Source organism: Haliotis rubra, unplaced genomic scaffold (assembly GCF_003918875.1).
Source record: "Haliotis rubra isolate DU_JTF1 unplaced genomic scaffold, ASM391887v1 Scf387, whole genome shotgun sequence".
NCBI lineage: Eukaryota > Metazoa > Mollusca > Gastropoda > Lepetellida > Haliotidae > Haliotis > Haliotis rubra.
In genome coordinates, this window is record NW_025767065.1 from 998,573 (window position 1) to 1,023,456 (window position 24,884).

Consider the following 24,884-nt stretch of genomic DNA (forward strand, 5'->3'; position numbering starts at 1 on the left):
GATCAGTAGTATGCCCCGCCGCATTGAAGCCTGCATTGCTGCCCAGGGTGACTTGACAAAATACTAACTGTTCACCTGTCTTTGAATCTGGAGTTATGTTCTGCTAATATTCACATTTAATACGTGAGTAATGAGTGAAAAAAATATAAAAAATTACAATCGTTAAATTCTCAATAATTTCTGGTTGTACTGTACATGTTAGTGGTCAATATAACAACACATACACTCATGCATTTCAAACTGTATTAAACAATCATATATATTTTCGCAAAAGTTCAGAAGTAGGAACAGGTACAGGAAGCATTCCTCTGAAGTACTCCATATCCACTGAAACCGTCCAACAAAATACCTGACACTGAGACTCACCTTTGCTAATCGCCACATCACTGATAGACCAATATATTTTGGGGAGATGTAGGCAAGAAACATTATCCAGGCTGCAGCCTGTACAAAGCCCATAAGGAGCTAGTAGAAAGGCTGTATGGAGCTTGTAGAGAAGCTGTATGGAGCTTGTAGAAAGGCTGTATGAAGTGTGTATAAAGGCTGTTTGAAGGGACAGATGAAGGAAAAAAACATTATCTGGGTTGCAGCTTGTAGAGAAACTGTATGGAGCTTGTAGAAAGGAAAAAATATGAAGGTTGCAGCTTGTAGAAGGCTGTAGTGTGTATAAGGGGCTGATGAAGGAAAAAACATTATCTGGGTTGCAGCTTGTAGAGAGGCTGTATGGAGTGTGTGTAAAGGCTGTATGAAGGGGTAGATGAAGGAAAAAACATCTTCTCTGGAGCTTGTAGAGAAGCTGTATGGAGCTTGTAGAAAGGCTGTATGAAGTGTGTATAAAGGCTGTATGAAGGGGCAGATGAAGGAAAAAAACATTATCTGGGTTGCAGCTTGTAGAGAAGCTGTATGGAGCTTGTAGAAAGGCTGTATGAAGTGTGTATAAAGGCTGTATGAAGTGTGTATAAAGGCTGTTTGAAGGGACAGATGAAGGAAAAAAACATTATCTGGGTTGCAGCTTGTAGAGAGGCTGTATGGAGTGTGTATAAAGGCTGTATGAAGGGGCAGATGAAGGAAAAAAACATTATCTGGGTTGCAGCTTGTAGAGAGGCTGTATGGAGTGTGTGTAAAGGCTGTAGTAGATGAAGGAAAAAACATCTTCTCTGGAGCTTGTAGAGAAGCTGTATGCAGCTTGTAGAGAGGCTGTATGGAGTGTGTATAAAGGCTGTATGAAGGGGCAGATGAAGGAAAAAAACATTATCTGGGTTGCAGCTTGTAGAGAGGCTGTATGGAGTGTGTGTAAAGGCTGTATGAAGGGGTAGATGAAGGAAAAAACATCTTCTCTGGAGCTTGTAGAGAAGCTGTATGGAGCTTGTAGAAAGGCTGTATGAAGTGTGTATAAAGGCTGTTTGAAGGGACAGATGAAGGAAAAAAACATTATCTGGGTTGCAGCTTGTAGAGAAACTGTATGGAGCTTGATGAAGGAAAAAAACATTATCTGGGTTGCAGCTTGTAGAGAGGCTGTATGGAGTGTGTATAAAGGCTGTATGAAGGGGCAGATGAAGGAAAAAAACATTATCTGGGTTGCAGCTTGTAGAGAAGCTGTATGGAGCTTGTAGAGAAGCTGTATGGAGCTTGTAGAAAGGCTGTATGAAGTGTGTATAAAGGCTGTATGAAGGGGCAGATGAAGGAAAAAAACATTATCTGGGTTGCAGCTTGTAGAGAGGCTGTATGGAGTGTGTGTAAAGGCTGTATGAAGGGGTAGATGAAGGAAAAAACATCTTGGTTGCAGCTTGTAGAGAATCTGTATGGAGCTTGTAGAGAGGCTGTATGTGTGTGTAAAGCTGTATGGGTAGATGAAGGAAAAAACATTATCTGAGGTGCAGCTTGTGAGAGGCTGTATGGAGTGGGTAAAGGCTGTATGAAGGGGTAGATGAAGGAAAAACATCTTGGTTGCAGCTTGTAGAGAATCTGTATGGAGCTTGTAGAGAGGCTGTATGGAGTGTGTGTAAAGGCTGTATGAAGGGGTAGATGAAGGAAAAAACATCTTGGTTGCAGCTTGTAGAGAATCTGTATGGAGCTTGTAGAGAGGCTGTATGGAGTGTGTGTAAAGGCTGTATGAAGGGGTAGATGAAGGAAAAAACATCTTGGTTGCAGCTTGTAGAGAATCTGTATGGAGCTTGTAGAGAGGCTGTATGGAGTGTGTGTAAAGGCTGTATGAAGGGGTAGATGAAGGAAAAAACATCTTGGTTGCAGCTTGTAGAGAGGCTGTATGGAGTGTGTGTAAAGGCTGTATGAAGGGGTAGATGAAGGAAAAAATAGATTATCTGGGCTGGAGCCAGTATGAAGACTATATTTACTCTGTGCAAAGCTTGTATGAAGCCTGTCTACAGCCTATATAAAGACTGAATGAAGCCTGTACAGGGACTGTCTGAAGGGGGTGGATGTAGGCTGAAAACATGATGTGGCCTGGAGCATGTATGAAGTGTGTAAAGTGAAGGGTCATGGTATCAGCTTGAAGGCAAGTCAGAAACTCTATAGACTTGTTGCCAACCTGGCTACCTAAACCACAAGTTACAGACACCAGACTTACTAAGCTGGCTGTCCTTTCTCAAAAGACAGATTTGCTTGAAATTACAAAGGTGGTCTTCTCACTCATGAAATGGCTGGAGGGGCAGTGGGGTAGCCCAGTGGTTAAAGCATTCGCTTGTCATGCCAAAGACCTTCTCTGTTTACATGAAAACCTAAGCATAACTACGGGAATGCATAGCAACTCCTGCATGTATGACAGGATTGTGCCATGTGGGAAACAGTATTGATTTGAATGTCCCAGGCTGAACACTTGAGTTATGGCCACAAATGTGATGATACAGCATTTTGAAACATAACCAAAACAATACAGCTAATGTACAGCTCTTCAAATATTTAGTCAGAATATTATCTGTAATCACTGAAAGTCTAAAACACTCATCTGTGACATTACATGTAATTAATGACGATTCTCCCATGAAGGAACGACAGAAAACCTGATTTCCATATACAGAGATTGATGAGTTCTGGGCCAACCATTCGGTACAGTTCCATTACATCCAAATCTGACACTAACATCCACAATGTCCACACGTTGGTCAGTCCATCCACTCAGCTGAGCTACGACCGCTGGGACCTGGCTTCCAATGGAGTAGCTAGCTTCTCATTGGCTGAGAGCATTGGTTGACAAAACAGTCACATCCACATCTGTGACCATGCAATGTATTGGAAGTCTGAACATCAAAACAGGATCTACACAGCAGTTCAGTCAAACACAACGCTAGATTAGGCTGCAGGAAGAAGACAACAGGCTAGAATCAATCCTGCCTTGGCGATACGAGGCAATAATGCTGGTGTGGTGTCTTTGATTTAGCACCGTGGTATTTACGATGCAGCATTACTTATCCTGACCATGAGCCAATGAATTGATTTTTCTCTCCATTGAGACAGCGCAGTATTTGGATTGAATTACCACAAAGAGAAAAAGGAAGATGTGTGTCGCCCTTTACAATTCTGACATGAACAGATAATATATCAAAGTTATTTCAAACATGAACAATTATGATAACAGCATTTTATCAAATGTTTTTCATTTTCGTAAGATCACGATCATGTACCCATGTTGGTACATACCCCCATTCTCAACTAAAAGGTATACTGAGCACTATTAGTTGGATCCGAATACAAGACAGGTCAATATTCTTAATATATCAAGGTCCATTAAAAAAAAGTAGGGGATATTGGATTTACAAGATTGATAAAATGCAAATGATGAAGCCAAGGAGGAACAGATGATGAAGAGAAAATAAGGAAAAAGGTGACAATTTATTCCATTCCTTTGGAAATGTTTCATCTGTATGGATATATATTACTTTTTCTCATATGCATTGGCAGTATCTAGTGGTATGATCGCAAAATAGAATATCCCCTACTTTTTTTGAATGGTATATATACTGGTTTCCGAATCAGAATGAACAATAACATGTGCTTAAACATGAGCGTGAAAGTGAAAGGGTCCTTGTCACTGTCCTTATGCTTTGTGTGTGGAGCCCATTTCTGGTGTCCCTCGCCATGATATTGCTGGAATATTGCTAAAACTAAAAGCGACATATAACTACTCTCATTCACTCACCTAATGCTATAAGTAAAATATTTAAATATCTGAGGAATTAACCAGTTCCAGTTAGGGTTCTAGCTTTGGAATAAAATTCCCCCAGAACACTGTGATTGAATAAGAAATCACACCAATCATTGTCAAAAGTTAAATGCCCCAAATCTAAACTGAGATGATGCATCCTTCTTCCTGTTGTCCATTTGCTTAACTTGAATTAGGGTTGTTTGTTTATTAACAAAATAGACGTCATGCAGGTGTGTATTACTAATTAGCAGACAAAGGTATGACCTTCCACAGGATGGGCTCACTTTGTATTTCACCTGTCCTTCATGGAATTAACTCGCCAGATGGTGAAAGGCTACGACTTGCTGCTCTGTTCAAATACTGTAGAAGCAAACGTCAAGGACCCCACGATACCACTTGCTTCACACGGCAAGATGGTAACTCCAATCAGCATGCCGACATGTGGCCTACAGTCAACAGGTCTTTGTTTAGTAAGCTGTTGATCAGCAATCTTCATCAAGGAAACAGTCTGCAGGTCTAATTGATGTGTTGACATTGCAACACTGCACCTGTAATTACCTGCTGTGACAGTGTGTGAAAGAGGTTTAGCTCATTAAGTCCAAAATGTACCTATAAAATAATCAATAACATCAATTACTACTGTCTCAAGGAGTAGATTTTAGTTTATTTGTCTGTTGTTTCAACAACACAAAAAGCAGTATTATAGCAGAGATGCCAACCCTGAATCTAAGGAAAACGGAGTCAAGACTGGCTGAAAGCCAGGCCTGAGCACCAAAGGTTCAAGTTGGGGATGAGCATGTGGTCGGCTCTGCCATTTTGTTTCACTTTCATACGGGTATGACATGCATTCGGGAAGAGTTTTAAGGGAAAACTTTGTGAAACTTCATCTCTCTTGTTGGCATCTCTGTTATAGCAGCAAGAGTGAGGGAGTATGGTTTTATGCCGCTTTTAGCAATATTTCAGCAATACCACGGCATTGGACATGAAGAATGGGCTTCACATATTGTATGTGGGGAATCGAACCTGGGTCTTCAGCCCAACGAGCGAATGCTTTACCACTAGGCTACCCCACCACCCCTTTAGCATCAAGAAAACGTGTAATTTGTAGATACTAACTCAGGTTCAGATAACCAGTGATTGATGCTATTAGTATTCCACATCATCCTGTACACTGGCATGCAAGTCCCCCATACACTGTCAAAATGAGGTAACATAGGAAATCATCTTTGATTCCAAAACCAACAAATGGGGATAATAACTGTTACTATTTTACAAAATGCAGTTTTATAAAAGTTCCAATAATTCATCTTCAGTGTTTTCAGAGGTCTTTTAACATTGTATATTAACAGTAATAGTATTAAAGCCTCTTCTTATTGGGCCTTGAAATCAATATTGACCCAACCAAGCCTTTTAGCAATATTTCAGCAACATCACGGCGGGGGACACCAGAAATGGGCTTCACACATTGTACCCATGTGGGGATTCGAACCGGGGTCTTCGGCGTGACGAGCGAACGCTTTAACCACTAGGCTACCTCACCCGCCCCATGCCTTCACATGAGATACCAGTATGAACTGAGAATGTTTTAATTCCAGTTTATGAACATTTACTGACATTTTGCTGTGTACTCAGGGGTTAGAATAACAACCTTTGACCAGGTCTTGATAAACCCCTGCAACATATGCCATGGAGATGCATAATGCTCACAAACTGAATGTATTTTAGTCAAAGGTAAGCTACCTGGGCATCCCGGCAATCAAAAGAACTGCTTCACTGAGAGGAGCATACACCATGTATTCCAAGCATATGACAGGTAATCTGTGAGAGTCATATACTGAATGATATGCATGCTAAGCCGAGGTATCATTGAGGCTAGATGGCAGAAATCGTGACAAACATACAACATGAAGATCCAGGTTGAACGTATAATAGCGATGGAGTAACTGAACAGCCACAGCGACCAATATTTAGCCCAAATCAGGTTACATCTCATGTAACAAATACAACAGATTTAACTGACAGGTGTTCATGATCTCTTGACACACAATCATGATGTACTGGACCAGGCAAACCAATATTATTGTATCAGCATCAACCCAGGAATGGTGACCTGATGGCATTATGTGTAGATAAATCTAGGTTGTAAGTGTGTGTCTATCTGTCACTACGGCCACATTCAAGGGTTTTCTTGACTCAATTTTTATGCTGATAAGCAGGCTTACATTTTTTACCCTTCATGAAACAGGTCCTAATTGTTGTTTTAGTTCAAATGGTTAAATATCTTGAAGAATGTCCTATTACAAGCTCAAATGCCCTCACGAAATGGCACACATCATATTTGAACATGCAAATCTGTAACTAATATACCAGTAACTGACTGTTTGGTTCTGCAAGTTTGACAGTATTTGAGGGTATTAGACAGAGTGTTGAATCTGCAAGTTTGAGAGGGTACTGACACCTTGTGGGGACTTGAGTTCTGCAAAATTGTAGATTATTTTCAACTAAACCATCATAGATAATCTCCAGGGTATACATTCCGATAAATCTCCAATATTATCGGAACGTATACCCTGGAGATTATCGAAGATGCAACTAACCAAGTAAATTGTATCTGAGGGTTTAGTGACCACAATTTGGAGGGTATATGGAAGGGTGTTGGGTCTCACAGCTGTAAACAATTTGGGACTTGCTGAGGGTTTGGGGGCCAGTGAGTGAGTATTTCAGACTTTCTGTCAGTGATCGGTCTGCAAATGAGAGAACATTTCGGACTTACTGAGGGTCGATGAGGCAGATAGAATATGAAACTTGCCGAGGCTGTTGGGTCTGCAAGTTAAAGGTTATAAGATCCTTACCAAGGGCGTTGGGTCTGCGAGTTAGAGAGTATAACAAACTTACCAAGAGCGTTGGGTCTGCGAGTTAGAGAGTATTTGATACAGTAGCTGCTGACTCGTTCTATCTCCAGCTGCATTTAGCCTTCCCGCCTGTGTCGGCCGGCATCACACCGTCCTCTCTCATCCAAGTCTACACATCACAACTAACACATATTGCTGCACAATCCTCTTCCTACAGAAATGCATAATTCAGCATGTCGAACAACTTGCAGCAGATCGACCAAAACAGTTCTGCTTTCTTCGCATCAGTCCAACAGGTCAGACCACTACCAAGGTCCTTCTGTGGCAAACAGCTTCTGTTCAATATAGTCCAGATATAGCCACACAATCACACTTGTCCCAGACAGGCACAAGTCAAGTGAATAAAGTTAAATATACTTAATGCTATATACAATGCCCACAATCTCGAATGCCAGCTTTCCGAATTGAAAACTGGCAAAACTGAGCTAATATCTCACGAGACCGCACAAGTTAATGTCTTTGTCTGGTCCTACAATCTTCCCTGGTGACAAATGACAGACAGTTCCTGAATTCATAAAGGACCTCCATCAATAGCTGAAGTTCCCATCCAATATGGAGGTTTCATTGATCATCTGATCCCAAAATCATTATCAAGTTCTGGTCCCAAGTCAGCAATAATCAATTCATCATAAAGTCATTTCATCCACATGAAAATTGCAAACTTGCCTCTGGCCATCGAGAGCTACTCCACAATAAGTAAATATTTGGATACTAATACACAAGCTTGCATTCCACAGCTCTAGGCTGATGAACCAACAGGAGTTAGCACCATACCATATGGCCCACACAGACCGACCACTGTCGACTGGACTTGGTCATTGTAACCTTGAACGATCCAATACTTCTACAAGACACTTCCTACAGCCAACAGACCTGCGGTGGACATGACTTGTAGCACAATGGAGACTCCATGTCTACAAACATGACCACTGAATTTTTCTAACCTGTCGTCTTCTGTGCAAAACAACTCTGAGACGGAAAATCTGGCATGGACTCCTCGAGGATGGGAGATATGCCAGGGAGCAATGATTTGCATGTGAAGTAATTGAACTGGCAGCCAGAAATCAATAGAAACTGACTGCGCCCTGCCTTGGGATGAAAACAAGCACAGGTTGATGATGATAATATTTTCAACTCATTACCCACACATAAAAGTAGCATCAGATTTTCTGCATAGAGGGACCTTTCTACCAGCAAGAAGGTGCAGCTCCCTGCAGGACGTTATCAGAGACTGCACATTTGCCTATAGCTGGCATTCTGTACACAGCCATTCTTCCATTGATCCGAGTTCAGGTCCCCATCTCCAGCTACCACGCCATTCCGTGGGACTCACTGACTGACTGGCGCTGATAAGCTGGGACCAATAGGTGGCTTATGGGAGGGCAGGGAGGGAGTGTATTAACATATAGACCCATTATTGTACATTAGCAATGCTGGTCATTTTCCTATAGGATTATTCCTTGACTGTCACCATTTAGTTTGCCAACCACTGACATGTACACTATTCAAACAAATCCACGAGACTAGACATTGGCAAACTGCGGGAGCTGATACACCAATGATCCATATTAACACACCCTGGGGCACTTTATTGACCAACCTACTTCTTCAATGGCAGGAAAGAAACAGTGTGACAAATGACGAGCATGTCCTTTATTAGGAGTTAATTATTAATTAAATATCTCCCTAGGTGGTATATAGTATATTGTGCCATAGTAGGGACACTAGATGTGGGTTATTTACACTTTCCCCGTGTGGATAAATGAACCTCGGACTTCTATGTGATTTAGCAAGAAATGATAATAATGTTTACTTAAAAGTGCTAATGCCTGTTCTAACATTCTTTACCAGTATTCCCGGGAAATTGATGCTGTTTTTTATCACTACATGTACCTGGGCTTCAGTCTGTGCAAAAAAGTTGAGTCGTCATGCTTACACTTCTTGCTTGCACCACAGGGGCTTGTAACTGCCATCTTTATATAGTACTAAGACACTTCAGGAATGGTATGAAGCATGCCATTGTGATTGAGGAGAGTAATAAACTTTAAATATGATCAATATCAATCAATAATGGCTTCCTTTCTGGTTTGGTTAAAAAAAAAACCATGCAGGAAGGTTGTGAAACCAAGTGAGTGAGTGAGTGAGTTTAGTTTTTCGCTGCTGTGAGTTTAGTTTTACGGCGGGGACACCAGAAATGAGCTTTACACATGGCACCCGTGTTGGGAATTGAACCCTGGCCTTCTAGACCACTAGGCTAACCCACTGCCCTGTGAGACCAAGTCCTGCCTATGCTTGGTAATAGCAGCAACACTACACAAACCTGACCTACAGCAAGTCGACATAATCTGGTAGACAGAGGAAAGCATACACTTGAAAATTGGATTCAACAACAAAAATTACAAAAATATATAAAGTCACTGAAAAACTGCAAACTTAAGGTTCAATATGCAACTATTATATCTGTATCCAATACTGTTGAACAAACATTTCCTGCTTCATTTGAAGGCACTGTTAAACATGTTACAACATGGGATATATTTTCTTCTACCAAGCAGTTCGTGTTTGAGACAATGTCCTCAACAGAAGAGTTGGTCAGTTTTACAGAGATACAATGCTGCAGATACATGCGACCCCAAACAAACTACACTGACTCTATCAGTCCCTGTTTCATCCCTTTAGAAAGGGTAACCACAAGGACCAACATCTTTTAGTAGGATGTGGTTGGTTGGTTTGTTGTTTAACGCCACACTCGGCAATATTCCAGCTACATGGCGGGGGTCTGTAAATAATCGCGTCTGGACCAAACAATCCAGTGATCTACAGCATAAGCATTGACCTACACAATTGGGATACGATGACATGTGTCAACCAAGTCAGCGAGCCTGACCACCCGATCCCGTTAGTCACCTCTTATGACAAGCATGGGTTACTGCAGATCAATCATAACCTGGATCTTCACAGGTCTCATTTAGTATGAAGTAGCATCCACTCTCACTCTCAGGCAGTTGTTCTAATCACTAGACCACAGAGGTGGTCTTGCACAGATACACTACTCAAGTCCATAAGGAAAAGCTACTGAGTGCTTACCAGTACTCTACATCAGTATCTGGTGGGTGAAGGGTTCACTCACACGAACTTGTCAAGAATGTAAACAATTTTCAGCGTTGGAATTTCAGTGTGTCAACTCATAAACCCTGACACAAAACCTTCCAGGCATGTCAATACTGATTTCAGTTTCAGGAAATCCTCTTTGCTCCTATCAGTTATAACAAAAGGCAATACTACTACTACAAAAATCTTTACATATCTGCAGTCTAAATTTTAGTCTATCAAGTTGTGTAACATACTGACATCAAACTGATAATAATCTGGATGAGAGGACAGAAGCAAGGTTCTACTGCAATCACAACATGTACTACTAAAAAAAAAGAGTTAAGAACACCCAATTAATCTGTCAAGGCTGGTGGTATCGCAAAACACAACCTTCCTATTCTGGATGTTCTTTAACTTGTTATGAGGAATTTGCAGAAACAATAATGGTCAAACAACCATAGGCAGAATGATATTCACTTGTATTTCTGCATAATGGAATATGGCAATCTTAGCTGGCCAGTTATTTGCAGGGGCCAGAAATTCAACCAGATAATCAGTACTGTTATTCCTTCAATATGACCTGTACAAAGAAAGGACAACCCGGAGACACATGCACCTAAATCAGATATATACCACTCTCACAATTCATCAAGCCTTACACCCTGCACAACCTTCAATCACAGGAGTCTGGAACATGATCAATTTCTAATTATTTGAATCTTGATATCTCCATGAGGAAGTATTCCATAATCACTCATTCCCAGTAAAATCATAACTCACCATGAAACAGCCAGGGACCAACATAAAGAAGACAGTTTAATGCAGAACTAGCAAGCAGCTGATATTTTTTCAAATTAACAAATGGCCATTTCCATTTCTTTTAAAGAATTCACACGGAAGTCATTTCTGAAATGGCATTTTGCTGCAATAACATATAAATGAAGAAAAGCAGTGGATTGGATCTAATCTTTAGTAGGGAAATAACCTCCACCAGCTTCTAGCTCTGTCAGAGCAATAACAGAGAAAGGGAGGTAACTCTGCCCTACATAAATTACCCGTGTAATGGCTGTTGCTGGCTTCATGATCATGTTGGGGATGTTCCATTATATGGTTCTATTCCACCAAACACTGTTCTGTAGCATATCATGGACAAAACCATGGACTTGACTAAACTGTGGCTAAATCCAACATCCAAAATGTGTATGTAGTGAATACTTGGCACAAACTGTTCTGTATGGTTCAGATGAGTGTTAGACTATAATCGGTAACATCAGGACGATATCACAGTTAATTCTGATTTGGATCAGGCAAACCACTGCTCAGAGGTGTTAGAATTGATCCATGTGGTTGAAGTAAGATGGCACTAACCATTTAATGCCAAAGATTACATTTTACCAGGTTGTCAAAAACTCACATACTGTCCTCATGAATTTGTTAGAAACAAACATAAACCGCATTAGGACATACTAATAGGATATGGCTAAATGAACTTTTGATGAGGCATCTTTCTATATCATCCATTCCTATATCTGCCCCTTTCTAAAGGCAACCAGGGAGTCCCTTCCTTGCCTAATACTCATCAAATCCCTTGTAAAACCTATTAAAACAGGAAATACATGCATCACAGATAGTACAAAGAAAAAGATTTAATGATAGCACATAAGCTGATGTAAAATTTATAAATTGGAAATAAATTCAATTTTGATATACTGAACAAAAAATCATAGGGAACATGAAACAGTGTTACATATGAAATATCAAATTGTGTACTCAGTCTTTACTACAAAAATTATCCCCAAACTATTCACGAACATTAAGTTTGTTTGATCAGTATGTTTTTTAAACGCTCATGTTGAACATCTTAAATCTGCCAAAACAGCCATATAAAATATCAACTTAAAAATGAAGCAAAACAATGATCCAAAATCTTCCTCTATATGGATGATTCAAAATCATAAAAAGATTTAAGCACTGAACATGGTTGATTGGGGAGGCGAAGGAAACAAGGACAATCATTAATGAGTGTGGATCTTACCACTTCCGTGTGGTGGTACAGACACATCATATGATGGTTGACAGTAAGATTCAAACCAACAACAGCAGAACATGGGGGGCTCTTGTAAACCATAAGTCTTGATGAATTATAACAAATGTGATGGTCAAAGTTAGATTAGTAGTATTTAGACCATGAAGATTGCTTTAATATATATGGCCACTGGTGTCATTGTACTAAACAACCACAAATCTATTTTAAGGTATACAGTCAAATCCCGATGAGTCGAATGCCGGTGTCTCGAATATTATGCATAACTCGAAGTACCTGTCGGTCCCGACCATTCCCTGTTATAGTTGTCATCATTTGAATACCGGTTACACGAATTCGTCTCATAAAGACACACGATGACTCGAGAAGGAAATTTGGTCCCATGAGATTCAAACAACAGCAATCTTGTATACATAAGTCGAAGTCAGTCAATGAGAAGTTGATTGGTGTAGCAAACTGATCCAATTAACAAACCAGCGCGGCTCACACCTTTCCGCCGTTGACAGGTGAGTTCAAAAGGCAGATTAGTGATTTTATGGAAATCACTGTCTGTGCTAATCAGACTGGAACTGATAAGGTGCCCCTATTAGTGATATGGAAATCATTAGATAAACAAATGTTTAGGCGGAGAAATTAGGAATGGATCATCTTTTTTTCTACCCTCATAGACATACTTATGTCTCGAATACATCGATAAGTCGAATTTATTACTTGGTCCCCAGATATTCAACTCATCGGGATTTGACTGTATGTGTTATGATCATCTTAACATAGACCATACTGGCTACACAGAGCCTGATGATGTGACTGACAATGTGACTGACGATGTGCCTCCCCTTCATGGATGTTGTGTGAGTTCGCCAGATCTTAAACATAGCAAGGACATGGAGCTGATATATTCTACAAATAAAGTATTTACCTTTTGTTCCTTTCTTTTTCTTTATGCCTTTCTTCTTCTTGCCATCCTCCCCGATGTCTGCCCCTGGGGACATGTTGTTGCTTGGCAGGAGACGAGCGATTGACCCACCGACATTCGTCAGCTGTTCCTCTCCATAACCGAATGGAGGTTTGCGGCTCAAGAAAGTACCATGCTTCTGGAAGCCCCCACTTTCAGCCTCTTCTGGAGTTCGAGAATAGCTAGAATAGCGATTGTTCCTGTTGAAAGGGAAGCAGACCCCATCATCTACACTTCGAGCACCTCTCGTCATAGTGCAGTCGGAGCTCATGAACCTTCTCTGCTGTTCCGTGTGACAGTACTCCTCATCATCACTCTCGTTCTGCAAGACAGTGTACGGAATATGATCCCCCTTGCCATACAGGGCTTTGTGGATGCCCCCTTGAGGGATCTCCTGATGCCTGAAGGTCTTCATCTCAATCCCATCTTCCTCGAGAGGACTGGTCACGTTATACTCGTTTGTACTGGAGGCATCACTTCGGGGTGACTCGATGGAGCTTTTGTCGGATTCAACATCGATAACTTCATCGAAATCTGGATTGACTGTATGACTAATCTTCACAGCGTCACTTTTCTTGATGCTTTCATCAGGATAAAAGTAGTCATATGCCCCTCTTTCCTCCAAATCGCTTCCTTCAAGGTCGCACCAACTTTTCGGCACCCTTTCCTGATGAAGGAAGTCCTGAGTCTCGTTCAGCATCCTCTCTTTTCACGTGACAACCCAGCATGAAGTTCGGGTGGCTGTAGCTACGTTTACTTCCCTCTGTGCCGCCATCATCCTCATCTTCACCACTCCAGTCATCCGAGCCAGGCCCACTGGTGGCATCTAAACTACTCATCTTGGGCCGACCTTGTGCAAGACTGAACTCACGGGCGCTTAAAACCAATACATTAAACTTGTCTTGTGGGAGCTCGGCTATCTGACGTGCCCGTTCTTTTATCTTGTCCAACTGCAATAAAAAAAAAAGAATTTGTTTCAGACACAATTCAAAGTACTGGTACCAAATACATACAGACATAGTGGTTGATCTGTAAAATCATTGACACTGAATGTTAGATAATTGAATATCCTTCCCCGAAATATGGCACAACAACGTCAATCATCTCTTAAAAGTCTTATGCTGCACGGTTTTCCCAAACATATATAAACCACTTTTAATCTCTGGACACAGGGATAAATGACTTTATTTCATATAGTGTATGACCGCCTCCATGGTGTAGTGGTTAGAGCATCCGCCCGGAGAGCAGAAGGTCGCGGGTTCGATCCTCGACCGCGTCATACCAAAAAAGACGTTAAAATATGGTACTTGTTGTGCCCTGCCTGGCGTTCGGCATTAATGGGTACATCAAGGACTGGTTGGCTCGGAGTCAGTATAATGTGTCTGAGTGGGGTATTCATGCTTCACTGCGGCATGGTATCTCAGTGGGCTAGCACTATAAAACCAGCTTAGCCTTCAGTCTGGGCTAGTACAAGCAGCCGCACATATACATACACACACGCATGCACGTCGTCATATGAGCAAAATATTCTCAAAGAACAATGTTAAACCCAATTTCACCTAACCTCACTTCATATCGTGTATACCTGTTGCTAGGCATTTGGCAATACGCTGCAGTTAAATAAAACAGCTCTTACGTAGCCAATTGTTGTCTCATGGCAGATGCAACACCACACCATACCTAAGGCTGTCGATTCATATCGGTTTAAATGACATCATGCAGTGCAACAAAGTCAACCCTCATGGTTCAACTATAATAGTTGAGGGTGAAATTATACTATATTAGACCATACATGGGTGTAAAGCAAACATTATTCATAAATACATGTGTTGATATGTCTTCAAAATGGCTGGACTTCAATATGGTTGCCCATGTGGGATGAGAACTCAACTTAATTTTGACACTTTCTCGTAACCTTGTACTGAGGTGAAAAGTGTAGTAAATAAACTGTTTTATGACAGCTTCAGCACCTTTCTATACCATGATGCATATCGGAATGTGTAGTAACTACTGGATAAGGACAAACTTTATGGATGAACAACTTCTTGAAATTTGTCCTTACCTGACTCTACTTCTAAAAATGAAACTCCGAGAAGATATGAACTACTGGCAAACACATTGATGTTTGTACTGCCAGATATCTGTACATGGTGTACAATAACATGATACATGGATGTGTGATACTGCACGTATTTCATCACTACTTCTTTAGCAATTATCGCAGCATTAACTCAAGTTCAACAGATAGGGGTCTCAATGATGACATTTAATTCATCGCACTGTTGATAACATTACTACTGACAACAAATGTTTCGCCATTCATTCATAACCGATAAAATGGACTGCAAATCCTTGAACATGTTGAATAGTAACTTCTATTATTTGAATGTGACGATTATCTTCAAGTTTACTTTTTGCTATCATCACATTTTATGACTCACTGAACATAGAACTAGTAGAATGTCATTAACAAATGAATACTTAGGGCAAGTTTTGGTATGACAACAAAACACCCACCTCTGCTCATAGTCATTCATAACCTACATAGAAGTAGTAGAAAGGCACAGGTGTTATCACATGGCCATACATTATTGACATTATATTGCAACAGAGAGCTGGAATACAGGATAATGGCTATCACAATATAGACACCATTCATATCAATATACAGACTATAACAGGCTGAAGGGAGGTAACTCTGCCAGACACAACCTCCATGTTGAGTCCTGCCCAAGTCTTTCAGAAGGAAACTAACACTGCAACCCAGCTCTGTGGCCAGTGATCTTGAGTTTCTTTGATTGTTTTACCATTCCAAAACATCTGTGAAAGAGTTCTTTACTAATTTGACCTGATATAATTACTTGTCAAAGATTTTCATCTGGCAAAGTCTTTTTGCATTTGTCAACATGGTTAGACTAACAATAAGAGCCATAACACATGAATATAACCATTGATTTTAAGACATTGATCACTTGCCTGAAGCAACTGCGATACCTAAAAGAGGACAAATTGTGGAGAAGAATGTGCAACTGGTCAGTTCTTCTGTGGACTGATGTCAACAATAGCACATGTGACTGACATCCTCGGTGTGTGTGTGAAATACTAACTGGCTAAAACAGCAGGTTCATCTTTTAATTCACCAATAACATATTTAGACAGACAATTATTATTTTATTTCACACTACTAATTACAAGGAGAAACCTAGTAGCAGCATAAAAAAACACCAAAAACAAAACAAAAATAAAAGAAAAAGATCCCAATCAAGTCTCAGCAAGGTCAAAACTTCAAAGTGAATATGAAACATGCTCTTTTGGCTTGCTGAACTGGTGGCTAGGGAATATAACAACCAAGATATATGTTCAGTATCAGAATGAAATCAGAATGAATATTAGTTTTCTACGGTCATTTATGGAGATCATGAAATCAGACATCAACCTTTCAGTTACTGTTCATTTTGAGAGGAAATTTCCATTTTACACTTTCAAATTTGTGAGCTGAATAACAATATTATTAATCAAGCTACTCTGATTTTATCTTTACCAGCCAAAATATACCCAATAAAGTAGCCACGGGCTCCTGAACAAGCACTTACTTGGCTCACTGGCTATCCCTGGCCATGCTGACATTGAGAGAACAACACATCTTAGTTGACTATTGGGTAATACTGATATCAGTAGCCAGCTGGGTTAACATTTCTGTATCAGAATGGATTATGATGCTTACACTAAGTTACAGTGTTACCACACGGTGTATCAAGTTATGCTGATGACATTGTTCACACACACACAATGGGAGAATTTGTGTCCACCTGTTCTTACAAAGAATGACTGAATGATGTTTAGCAACAGTCAGCAGTATCCCATCAGTGGTAAACCAGTGTCTTACATCTTCATCCCTGTGATGAGTGAGTGAGTGAGTGAGTGAGAATGGTTTTATGCCGCTTTTATCAATAATCCAGCAACATCACAGAGGGAGACAGAAGAAATGGGCTTCGCAAATAGTACCCATGTGCAGAATTGAACCCAGGCCTTCGGTGTGACGAGCAAACACTTTAACCACCAGGCTACCCCACTGCCCATGATCCTGTTTTGATCAATACTCTGAGTGAGTGAGTGAGTTGAGTTTTATGCCACACTCAGCAATATTCCAGCTATATGGCAGCGGTCTGTAAATAATCAGATCTGGACCAGACAATCCAGGGATCAACAGCATGAACATCGATCTACACAATTGGGATGCGATGACACGTGTCAACCCAGTCAGCGAGCCTGACCACCCGATCCCGTTAGTCGCCTCTTACGACAAGCATGGGTTACTGAAGGTTCATTCTAACCTGGACCTTCACGGGTTTGATCAATACTCTGTCACCATTCATAACCACCACTTTCTTTAAATGTCTGATGCTCAAATTAGTGGTCCTATCAAAATTCAATCAGATGCAAATAAAAAATCTGTGCAAATGGGTCGAGATTATTTAGAAAAACAGAATGGAGAGTATGTGACACACTTAGAAATAAAGGATGGCAGTATTACATGAGTACAGCTTTTACATGAGTATAGCTACATCCATATATAACTGAGCTGGAACCTGAGAAACCAGTTACTCAACAGCACTACCAACGACCCAAACTGTTGAGATACAATGACACACAATCAGTTACTTATAACCATCTAATCCCTGTTATGACCGGCCCCTGGAACAAGTATGGGCTACTGAAGACCTATTCTGCCACAAAATTCCCAAAGGGCTTGCTATTATGGAATATTCAAGTACATCCTTGACCTTTGGGATGATGAGTACTCTCTCCACAATGCCCATTTCACAACCTTACTCCTATATGTCAAACTCTAAACTGTCTGTATATTTCCAACTTCAGGAGGCATGGAAATATCTTTTGAAGTATTCTGAACTGATCAATCTTATTTGGATACATATTAACGGCACTTATTTGTTTCCATGGTTGAGATTCATGTCCCAATTCAAGTCTCTCTTAGGGATCTATGAGATAGAAAAAGTTGCACATATTTAATGCTTCTCATAACCGACTAAGAAGGTGATCAGTTACTTACAATGTTCATGTAGGCATTACCCACATGGGTACAATGTACGAAGCTCATTTCTGGTGTCCCCAGCTGTGACATTGCTGGAATATTGCTAAAAGCAGCATAAAACCATGCCCACTAAGTACAATGAGGATGACATTGTTTTTCCACAACCACACATTATGGATAACTGCTAATACTTCTTATGGTTTGGTATCATACAGTTTCTATATACACAGGGACTAGCAGGGGAGTCTATGCTGCTAGGAAGCTACAGTGGCAGAAAGCAGGAGCAACAATTCTTGTTGTATGGAAACAGTGGCACACAATAAGTCAAGTCACAGAGTGAACGAGATCCTTGGTCAGTCCACTCATGCAACAAGCATTAAGTATGGGAAATCTACACTATCAGGCATCTCAACAGGATCCACATGGCCTTACGGGATAACAAATGATGAGTCTGACTACAGGATCCAAGTATAGTCGACTCAAGCAACAAGCATGAGGTGAGGTGAGGTGAAATTGGGTTTGACGTCGTGCTTGAGAATATTTCGCTCATATGACGACGTGCATGCGTGTGTATGTGTTTGTGCGACTGCTTGTACTAGCCCAGACTTAAGCTTGTTTTATAGTGCTAGCTCACTGAGATACCATGCCGCAAAGAAGCATGAATACCCCACTCAGACACATTATACTGACTCCGAGCCGACCAGTCCTTGATGTACCCATTAATGCCAAGCGCCAGGCAGGGACCAACAAGTACCATATTTTAAAGTCTTTTGGTATGATGCGGTCGGGGATCGAACCCGCAACCTTCTGCTCTCCGGGCAGACACTCTAACCACTACAGCAACAAGCATGAAATGAGTGAGTGAGTGAGTATGGTTTTACGCCCCTTTTAGCAATATTCCAACAATATCATGGCGGGGGACACCAGAAATGGGCTTCACATATTTTACCCATGTGGGGAATCGAACCTAGGTCTTCAGCGTGACGAGCGAACGCTTTAACCACTAGGCTACCCACCGCCCAACAAGCATGAAGTACTGGAAATCTACACTATCAGGCATCTCAACAGGATCAATATGGCCTTAAGGGATAACGAATGATGAGCCTGACTACAAGATCCAAGTATAGTCGACTCATGCAACAGGCATGAAGTACTGGAAACCTATACAACCAGGCATCTCAACAGACCGAGGGGATGACCAATGATCAGCTGAGGTTTGTGCACACTTACACAGAAATACACTTCACGTTCTTGCCATAATGTTTACAAGACTACTTATCCCTTGAATCATGAACTGGTTACCTTAAATGCAGTTAGCAGCAAGGACACCACTGAGCAATTCTTTTGTCATGATACTACTATTGTTCAACAAAGACGAGGTCATGATGCTAAGATGGCTTTGTGAAAATGGCCCCTGTTGAATCAAATATAACATACAGGCAAACTGTTAATCCGGCAAAAAAACCCATTGTGACCGAATTCCTTTTAATTATCGGTAAATATCCTAATTAACGAATCATTGTGAGTCTGCCACTTTCATCATTAATCCCAAGCCTGAAAGTAATAATAGTCTGTTTGGTACAGTAAGATCAGCAAATGACAGTCTATATAATAACACTAAAATGAGCCATGGTCAGGCTATTCTTTTCAAGTTATTGGGCCCAGGCTGCATCGTTAACATTGGTCAAAGAGGAAAACCCAATGAACATGTGTAGATGTTTTCAACAGTTTTGTCCAGAAAGTGAGGTTGAGCACTAATGAGGTTCTCTGTTTCACCTTAATTACAAAGAAACTAATGAACTACTGGAGTACTGCTGGTTTGACAAGCAGGCCAGATCCATGGCTTATAACACATGCATTGATGTGTACATACCACACTGTAGAAGGTCTAACTCATTAACAATGTCCCTGCAGTCAATAACCTACCTACCAAGGTGTGGAACACCTGTTGTTTGGAGACATCTGTTCTGCTAATTATGGACTATTCCTCTCCTAGATGATAATGTATTCTACAAAATCCACCAATACTGGTTTTCTTAATCAATTAGTATTATCTTGTACTATTTTAATTTCATGTCAGGGATATTTGATTTCAATTTCACTCAAAATGTTACCTCAAGAAGATCTCTTTAAGAAGAATATTTTCAGAAGTATTTCTTAGAAGCTGATGACAAATAAGACACTATCTACTAGTGGTGTGACGATTCATCGATATGCATCGATGCATCGATCCATGGGCCGTCAATACAGTGAAATGATACAGTTTTACATTGTCTTACATCCTGATATGATACTTCAAATGGGCCATGATACATCGATGTTTTACTTTGAATATTGCCGAATCGCGATATCTGTCAAGAAAGACTTACTTTTGTTTGATGATTAAAATATATGCATACTTATTTTCCCTTCATAAGTTTCTCGGAAACTCTTGCGTCAGGAACTGTGTCAAACACAGCGCTCACATTTTATTAACATTCACAAAGTCTGTGTATAAACTTAATTATCTCATTACCGAATGAACATTGAAAAACGCTGGCGGTATTTGATGAAATACTTTAAAACAGTTTTGTTTTTACCTTAAGGTGTTTTATAGTTGGTGTTGGAATTAAAGATATTAGTATCGTGATACGTAACGTAACGCCACCCTTGTATCGGGATTCATATTGTATCACAGATTAAGTGCACGATACTTTGGCAAGATATCGTCGTGGCTTACTGAACCACCTAATCTTATCTGCTAAGAGATATATTTACACTTGCTCTTTGAAAAAAACAATTCCAAAAGTTGATAATTACTTAAGGATATTGAAAGACATATTTACCACTGAATCATTCATCTCCAGAAGAAATAATAATGTTGAAAGCTTTTTAGCCAAATGGTTTCCTCTCATCCCTGAATTTAACCCTGAATGACTATTAAACAAAAACATATCACTGATATTGATATTCAATGTACTTAGTGTACTATATCGCTATTGAGCCCACTAGCTTGTATGTGCACATATTCCTCTATATGCTTGTACTCATCATGTTTTTTACTCATCACATTGGGAACAATAAAAAAAAGAAAAAAGGAAAAAGATATCGTTGTGGCTAAAATGCTAGTATCGTGATATATCGTATCGCAGGTTGTGTGCCAATACCAGCACTACAATCTACAGATAGTAACTTTTAAACTTATTTACTTCTTTAAGTGGCAGTTAGAAGCTTGTATGATGAAAAGGATCAATTTTTATGGAAAGACAATTTCCTTATCATAAAAAATGCAGCATTTCATTGTAGGTGTACATCACACCTATTGCAATAAAGATCTTGTCTATTCATATAAATTTTCCCTCTTCACAGAAGCTGTTGTTATTAATGTCAAGCAATACTGAATAATAGTGTCATGTTTTCTTTTCAAGTTGATATTGTAAAATCTGAATGCTCCTATTGTAGGAAAGCAATGTCTACATGGTGTTGATGTCGAGATAGCCTGGAATTAAAAGGGTCAGAGATCATTTATCTACCTTGAGTATAACAACACTCCTTCAGGCTTAAATTTCAGCCCACTGAACACCCTAACAGTTATGCTAAACAATGGGAGATTTAACTATTAACCTGACCAGTGAATTGTTAAATTGCAGCATTACCTAGTATCAGAGTGACAGATTTACTATACAGTTCATGTTCAAACATGATCTAACACTACAGACCCATTTAAAGTTACTGCAGATATCAAGACGTATTACTTACGTTTGTTGCATAAATACACAGTGTTTTATGACCGGGGTGTAAATTAGTGCACAAGGGGGTTTAGGAAGTCACTCATGCTTTCAAGCTGAAGTGGTTGAAACATTACCAGCAACAAGTGTGTAGCATGTGCCAAGCGGAGTCGTCATTTAGCCATCTTGACATGTTATAAATGATCATTTAATAGTGCTAGGGCTGTCGCAGGTTTTGTTGGGGGATCAGCTATGGCCCTGGTCATTTGGAGGATTAGTTGCATGACCTAACACGAAACTAGGGATGTTTACTTGCTTGTGAAGATTTCCCTCTCGGCTGAACGCCGGCAGCTAGTCAAGGCTACTTCACCTGTTGAAAGCTGCGCCGTGCTGTAACACTAGCTAGGGTAAACTACAGCTGCAAGGAAGCTTCATACCTCCACATAGGTCTGTGGCAATGTGTAGGGAGGTTGTCACTTCTACACCATCTCCACCACAGTCAGTACAGGGAGCTACATCTACCACACCACGATGTCTGGTCATCAACTCCGTCTCAATGTCAAGGCTGTCTTTAAGGTCACTGCTTAAGCCTCAGCCAATCAGGCTTCTCTGTTTCAGGAAAAAAAGGAAACCCCCCTTTGACCTGCAAGAAACTCCATGCTGCTATGTATAGCAGGAACTGTAAATGAGAAACTTAGCACACAGACAGTGGTCAAATGTAAACTGAGTACCATGTGCTCACAATCCTCTCCCCACAGCAAATCTGTATCACAATTAAAGTAGGTCAGCTTGTTACGGGAGTATGCTCATGTCCAATTGAGTGGGCGAGAGTTCAGCTAAGCTAGGGAGCAGGCCAAGCCAACAGACATCAGTCAAACTTCCCTACACCTGGATGAACCCAGCTGCGCTGTGCTATTTTGAGCCAGCTAACCTGTCATTGCTTGTCAGACCACAGTTTAATCATGTTAATCATCCAATAGAAATATGCTATTAAAGAAACAGAGCTGCAGTGAAACATTTCTGAGACAGTACAACTTGTCCCTCCCCCTTTTCAGTTGGGACAACAGCATGCCTACGTGGGCGTGTTTCTAGTACCCACACAGGGCCACAGTGTAATGCTATCCTCTCACTGGTTATTGTGACTTACGCTGGCAAATATTTGCTTTCTCGTTATGTTTTCTTCCCTTGAGGTGTTTTATACGCTCACCTGACACATGCAAGAGAATACAGTATTTGATATATCCAATTTCCTGTTACAACTAACAAGATACAATGGTTTAAACACTAGTGGGCTCTACTCACGAGTATCCATGGCAATCAATGAACTGGCACATATTTGCTTTTGCCTTTTTAAATTAAAACATAGAATAACCCTCGCCTTAAATGAATAAGTAGTCTTTATAACAGGTCTATAGCTGAAATTAAGCTACATAGTAAATCATCTTTTTGATATCAAAAGAAAATGTTCACTTGATTTTATGATGGTTATCAATACAATTTCAATAATTAATATAAGCATTATTAATACAAGCAGCATGAACTGTTAAAGGTTTTGCCTGAATGATGAATGCAGTACATTTTGATCCTTAATTAATTAATTAGTCAGTGAAGAAAAATTTAACAAATTAACATTGTTTCTAAAATACAAGAAGCTTGCACCAGACATGGACAAATGAAAGTATTATTGTTAAAAACTACCAAATTTGAGAGTGTTGATAGGCATTTAGAATATGGATGTAAACATGTAATCTGTTGTATGCACATCACTTTGGACACACACTCCTTTAACAAATGTTAAGTCCATCAATTCTTTCTTGACAGTTCAACAGCAACCATGTCACTTCTGGCTTCAAGTAAATTTATCTAATTTTGACTGGATTTATTTGTATGTATACACAGGTCATGTTCCCCACCCTGATATTTACCTTATGATTAAGGGGTATGATGATGGGGTGTGATGACGGTGCAAAAAGTACTCCTGAAATGTTGTGTATGTATCAACTATCATAAAATAAAAATCTAGAAGGACTAGATGGGCTTTCCCAAACTGTGGCCCAGTTCCTGATGCAATGTGATACATGGCCTGTGATACAAAACAAAAAGAAACAAGAAGACAAAGTCATCATTATCCCCCGCAACGGCAAAATACTCTTAATGAATATGTCTACGAGTTATGACTATGTCAAATGTGTTGGCGTGTATACAGCTAAGTGGAAGGAGAGTACTGAAAGGTTTCAAAGTTCTGCTCCAGAAAGGTGTACTACCACCAAAACCAAAAGGTACCAGTTCACCACTAGACCTACCTATGTATGAAATTTGGTGATGAAACAGTGAACAGTTTTAAAGTTCTGCTGAAAAGAGTACTACCACCAATTTCAGTCTAAGTTAAACTTGTTGCCATGGAAGCACAATGTCTTCGGAATTATATTCAGAAAACCAAAACTACCAAAAGGCACCAGTTCACCACTAGACCTACCTATGTATGAAGTTTGGTGATGAAACAGTGAACAGTTTTAAAGTTCTGCTGAAAAGAGTACTACCACCAATTTCAGTCTAAGTTAAACTTGTTGCCATGGAAACGCAAAAACAAATTATATTCAGAAAACCAAAACTACCAAAAGGCATCAGTTCACCACCAGATCTATCTATGTGACAAGTTTGGTGAAGAAACATTGAACGGTTTTAGAGTTCTGCTCCGGAAAAGAGTACTACCACCAATTTCAGTCTAAGTTAAACTTGTTGCCATGGAAACGCAAAAACAAATTATATTCAGAAAACCAAAACTACCAAAAGGCACCAGTAGACCACCAGATCTATCTATGAGCCAAGTTTGGTGAAGAAATATTGAACGGTTTTAGAGTTATGCTCCGGAAAAGACAAAAGTGCACGGACACACACACGGACGGACAGAGTCCATTTTAATACCACCGCAAAACGCGTTGAGGGGGATAACAAAGT

At 40.2% G+C, this 24,884-nt stretch overlaps 1 protein-coding gene across 5 annotated transcripts in view; it reads right to left on the bottom strand.

Annotated features, from left to right (window-relative positions):
* The window catches only part of LOC124286609, a 67,529-nt gene that overhangs the window by 26,754 nt on the left and 15,891 nt on the right, over positions 1 to 24,884 (bottom strand). For 2 of the 5 annotated variants that reach the window (XM_046722985.1, XM_046722984.1), the window contains exon 2: positions 13,131 to 14,116. In XM_046722985.1, the coding sequence (XP_046578941.1) occupies positions 13,131 to 13,866 (736 nt within the window). In that variant the 5' untranslated portion in view covers positions 13,867 to 14,116. Of the gene's footprint in view, positions 1 to 13,130; positions 14,117 to 22,238; positions 22,263 to 22,296; positions 22,504 to 24,884 lie in introns of those variants that run through there. The other 3 variants (XM_046722983.1, XM_046722986.1, XM_046722988.1) reach the window with 3 other exon arrangements.